Source organism: Palaemon carinicauda, chromosome 36 (genome assembly GCF_036898095.1).
Source record: "Palaemon carinicauda isolate YSFRI2023 chromosome 36, ASM3689809v2, whole genome shotgun sequence".
NCBI lineage: Eukaryota > Metazoa > Arthropoda > Malacostraca > Decapoda > Palaemonidae > Palaemon > Palaemon carinicauda.
The window spans coordinates 70286480-70292456 of NC_090760.1; the positions used below are offsets into that span (position 1 = coordinate 70286480).

The 5977-nt window shown below is 27.7% G+C and overlaps 1 protein-coding gene across 1 annotated transcript in view; it reads right to left on the bottom strand.

Moving 5' to 3' along the window:
* The window catches only part of LOC137628680 (uncharacterized), a 7038-nt gene extending 1271 nt beyond the window's left edge, over positions 1-5767 (bottom strand). The window contains exons 1-2 of the mRNA XM_068359832.1: positions 5530-5767; positions 3381-3437 (exon numbers count right to left, since the gene is read on the bottom strand). Coding sequence (XP_068215933.1) covers positions 3381-3437; positions 5530-5767 — 295 coding nt within the window. The remainder of the gene's footprint in view (positions 1-3380; positions 3438-5529) is intronic.
* Between the last annotated feature and the right edge of the window lie 210 nt (positions 5768-5977).

A 5977-nucleotide genomic window follows, 5' to 3' on the forward strand; every position in this document is an offset into this window, starting at 1 on the left:
CAATAAGATAAAAAACAATAAAGCAAACTAAAGAAATAAAGATTACAATAAGTCAAATGATAAGAAAGTTATTGTTAATTAACTCAAATTATAATTCGTGATTAACATAATTCAAACCAGGAAAGGAAATTAATAAAAATCTTAATAATTAATTAGACATCAGGTAGATATTTGTTAAGACATTTTGGAATGGAACAATTTATTGGTCAAAATGTTTCTTACCAGGAGATATTTTCGTGAAAAAAAATTCCAAACTTTTTTTTTCAAAATATGAAATATCAAAAAAAAAAATATATATTTTTCTAAATTTTCATAATGTATCTTTTTTAAAGTATGAAAATTAGAAAATGGAAACTAATGAAATTTCAAAAAAAATTTTTAAGGCATCGTTTTTTTATGAAGTGTCATAAAATGCAAAAAAAAATTCAAAATATGAAAAATCAAAAAAAATTATTTTTCAAAATTTCCAGAATGCAACTTTTTTAAAGTATGAAAATTAGAAAATGGAAAAAAAAAATTAAATCTCAATAAAAATTTTAAGGTATCGTTTTTTATGAAGTGTCAAAAAAATGGATTTTTTTTTTCAAAATATGAAAAATAAAAAAAAATATTTTTCTAAATTTCCACAATGTATCTTTTTCAAAGTATGAGAATTAGAAAATGGAAAAAAAATTAAATCTCAATAGAAATCTTAAGGCATCGTTTTTTTTATTAATGAAATGTCATAAAATGGGGGAAAAAAAAATAAAATTCCACTAAGTTTTGAAGACATTTGAAAATAAGAAATTAAAAAAAAAATGGAGAATAAAATATCTAGTAATTATTTGAAGTGTAAATTTTCGTAAAATGAAAAAAAAAATAATAATAATAATAATTACACAGAAATAGTTATCAAAAAGACGTATAAAATATTTTATCATAGAAACTCAATCGGAGATAAAAAAAAAAAAAAAAAAAAAATCAATACATTAATTAAAATTTATGCAAGAGATAATTGCAATGTCACAAATCTGATTCATGTCAATAAGACACTGCAATTGCATTTGAAATAACAAAGATGATCATGAATAATTAATAAGAAATCTTAGATAACTCATTCAACTCATTAATTATTAATAATTTCTTTAAGTTTAATCAAGAATTATTACTGGGAGTTAAATGCTTTGAGAGACTAAAGGATATATTTTCATTTAATTTGTTTTATGTATCTATTTATTTATTTTTTTATTTTTTTATTTTTCATCTTGTTTTTAAAATTGACCATTGTTGTTGTGTCGCCATTTTATATGAATCAAACAATTAGGATTTATCAAATAGAACCTTTTGTACTTTATAACAACAACAACAACAACAACAACAACAACAATAATAATGATTAACATCACTATTATAACTATCATTGTTATTTCATAAACTTTTGTACCTCTACAACAACAACAACAGCAACAACCTTAATAATAATAATAATAATAATAATAATAATAATAATAATAATAATAATAATAATGATAATAATAATAAAAATAATAATGATAATAATAATAATAATATTATAAAAACGATAATATTAATAATAAAAACAATAATTCATCCTTTGCCTAGTGCGCCTGAAACCCCAAGTTCAACTCCCGAGCAAGGGAATTAAATGGACACGTTTAATGAAGAAACAATCATTAAACTACTGTCGATCAAAACAGTGAATCGGGTACCTGGTAGCTAATCAACTATGTTGGTCGCAGTCAATGAAATAATGGGTGTGGGGATAGCAACCTCTCTCTCTCTCTCTCTCTCTCCTCTCTCTCTCTCTCTCTCTCTCTCTCTCTCTCTCTTGACGTTGGAGACAGATAATGGTAGTTACGATCATTCTCTCTCTCTCTCTCTCTCTCTCTCTCTCTCTCTCTCTCTCTCTCTCTCTCTCTCTCTCTCGACGTTGGGAACAGATAATGGTAGTTACGAGCATTCTCTCTCTCTCTCTCTCTCTCCTCTCTCTCTCTCTCTCTCTCTCTCCTCTCTCTCTCTCTCTCTCTCTCTCTCCACTGGCCTTGATACGAGTTTCCAGAGAAGTTACTTCTTAAATCACTGTTAATTACAGTTGATATTTTCATAATTATATCTACTTCCTCTACCGTGTAAGTAATCATGGTTTATTGGTCATTAATTAATTAATTAATTAATTAAGAAGAAGGGATTCAATTACGAAAGGAGACAATAAGGATCGTTAACTGAAGACTTACTAGGGGTCTCTTAAAATGCAGTCAGATTTTGACTATAACCTTGATTATCCTCTATCAAAAATCTGCAAATATCAAATATTGTACATGCATAGGAAGTTGGAGAGAGAGAGAGAGAGAGAGAGAGAGAGAGAGAGAGAGAGAGAGAGAGAGAGAGAGAGAGAGAGAGAATATCCTACTATAATCTTTATCCATGTCTATACATAGCACAAGAATGTATAAAAATCGCTACAAAACCATCTAAAGTGTAACTTAGTATTTTTAGAACAGCAACATCGCCACCGTTAAACTAGCCACTGACATCTATCGTTCCTAGATTGGCAATGTCCTTGAAATTTCTATTGCCTACTAGGTAGCCATGTGTCCACTCCAATCTCAACGTTATAAGAATACCTAGATATCAACTGTTTATTGATATGAAAAGTATCTTCCAGTTTATTTTCAAGTTAGTGGATATAGCATTATTATTATTATTATTATTATTATTATTATTATTATTATTACCATCATCACCATACGTATTATTATTATTATCAATATTATTATTATTATTATTATTATTATTATTATTACGTAAATTGTAAGTGAAGAGAGAGACAATTGGTTATAAAGAGAGAGAAAACAGAAGTACTGTAAATACAAAAACAGAAAGCAAAGAAAATAAACAATGATGATGAAAAAGAAATACAGACAAGAAACGGAAAAACACAAAATATTACTTCTAGAGAAGAACGTAAAAAACAAGATAAAATAAAAATAAATAAACTATACATGACCCAAACCCTTCTATACAACCTATATCAATTGACTTAACGCTTTTCTCATTAAGTTATAGTTAAGTTGTAGTTATAGTTAAGCTATAGTTAAATTATAGTTATAGTTAAGATATAGTTAATTTTCACCCCCCCCCCCCCCCAAAGGACGTACCGATACGTTCTTGCAAAACACCGTCATTTACACGTTTTTGCATATTTTTGATAACTTTATGAGAAACTTCAGGCATTTTCCAAAAGAATGAGACCAACCTGACCTCTCTATAACATAAATTAAGGCTGTTAGAGCAATTTAAAAACAAAAAATATATAGCAAAATGTGCTCGAAATTTAACCTTACCTTGGGGGTAAAAGGGTTAAATTATGGAAGACTCACCTGGGCGAATCCAAGGGTCCACCAGTCTCTCGTCACTACGATGCTCTGGTCGGAGAACTGAGGGGAAAAAGGGGGAGGGGGTTATATATTATATATGGGGAAAAAATTCTTGAGATGATGAAAAAAAATGTGTTGGAGATGCAGGAAAAACATTACTGAAATGAAGGAAAAATATTCTTGAGGTGATGGATAAATATGTTTCTATACAGGAAAAACACTTTGAGATGATGGTAATATATACACATATATATATATATATATATATATATATATATATATATATATATATATATATATATATATATATATATACATATATATATACATATATATATATGTATATATATATAATATATATATATATAAATATATATATATATATATATATATATACTGTATATATATATGCATACATATATGTATATATATATATATATATATATATATATATATATACTGTATATATAATATATATATATATATATGTATACATATATGTATATATATATATATTTATATATATATATACATATATATATATATATATCATATATATATACATATATATACATATATATATATATATATATATATATATATATATATATATATATATATAAACAGTATATATATATATATATATATATATATATATATATACAATATATATATCTATATATATATATATATATATATGAGAAACAAGAAAAAACATTAGTGATATGATGTAAAATATGTTTATGTACACTAAAAACACTCCTGAGATGATGGCTAAATATATTAGAGATACATGGTAAATGATGGATAAATATGTTTACATATAGAGAAAAAAACATTCGTGAGATGATGGGAGAATATGTTTGAGATCCAGGAAAAACATTCGTGGGATGATAGAAAAAATATGTTTGAGATATAGGATAAACGCATATGATGAACAGAAAGATATTTATAAAAGATAATTGATTGATTGATTGATTTGGAGTTCTCTGGCATCCTGACATCGGAGGTCATTGACGCTTATATATATATATATATATATATATATATATATATATATATATATATATATATATATATTTATATCAATATATATATATATATATATATATATATATATATATATATATATATATATTACAATACATAAAGATATGATGTATGTGAAACGCGAAATGTGTATGAGATTCGAAAAGATATGTATAAGAAGTAAGAAATGTATGGATACTATACATGAAAATCATACATGAGAAGGAGATATATTTCTGAGAAATATGGAAAAAAAATATCACGTATGAATATCATGAGGATCTAGTATAAACACGTAGAAATGATTTACGAAATAAATATAATATTCATTACGACGAAATGGCTCAAATTATTATTTTACAAATACAAAAAGCAATATTTGTTATAGCAGGATTATTTTAATGTAAATATATTATCTACAAACAAAATGTGATATATTTGATACAAGATTATTTTATGATTGAATTTAACAATCAAAATGTGATATCTAATTTATTTAAATAGAAAATAAATGTTGTGTTTTTCATATGATAAGACTACGATACAAGGTTTTAAAAGGCTTATTACTAATAAAACATACTTAATTAAATACAGTATATAATATTTTGACATAAAAGCGTAATTTCTATCAGAAAAAGTTTCTACCAGATCAGGTTGAAGACATTTTAGTTAAATATCAATCTTTAAATCTATGAAAACAACTATCTAAAAATACTAAAAATATATTTATAGACTAAAAATTTAGAATAATTTGAGACAAAAACGTTGATTGGCCTAAAGGTTGTGGTGGCCTGGTGGTAGCGTCCTTGCTTGGTGATTCCCAGACTGGGGGTTCGAGTCCAGCTCTAACTCGTTAGTTCCTTTGATCGCTGCAACTCACCATCCTTGTGAGCTAAGGATGCGGGGTTAGTGGAGCCCATAGGTCTATCTGCTGAGTCATCAGCAGCCATTGCCTAGCCCTCCTTGGTCCTAGCTTAGGTGGAGAGGGAGTTTGAGCTCTGATCATATCAGTATATATATGGTCAGCTCCTGGGGCATTGTCTTCCTTGATAGGGCAATGTCACTGTCCCTTGCCTCTGCCATTCATGAGCGGCCTTTAAAACCTTAAAAGATTGAGAGTTGCCATATGTCACGAGAACTTTAATTTGTGTTCCGTCTATTGCAATCAGTTCAAATGCAGCCATTTCTAGTCCACTGCAGGACAAAGGCCTCAGATAGGAATATTCATGACTGGGGTTTGGTAAGTTTTCATCGCCACGCTGGCCAACTGCGGATTGGTGACGGTGGGAGATTTCAGTCCGGTCGCTCACAGTAACCAACCTAGTATGGGTGGCCCTGACGAGTACAGCTTTGCTAATCATGGCGATACGCAAACCCTTTCAACTACGTTGAGGTATCCCAACTCTACTTGAAAATTAATAATTTAATTATAAGTCAGCAGATCAATTATTTACAGAGTTCTCGCATTATCTGCCAAGTATATCTGTCTCACGATTTTTCTTTAAATCGTTATTCTTGTCCATGACGAGCCCATTATGGATTTTTGAGTGCAAACGCATGCTTTCATATCT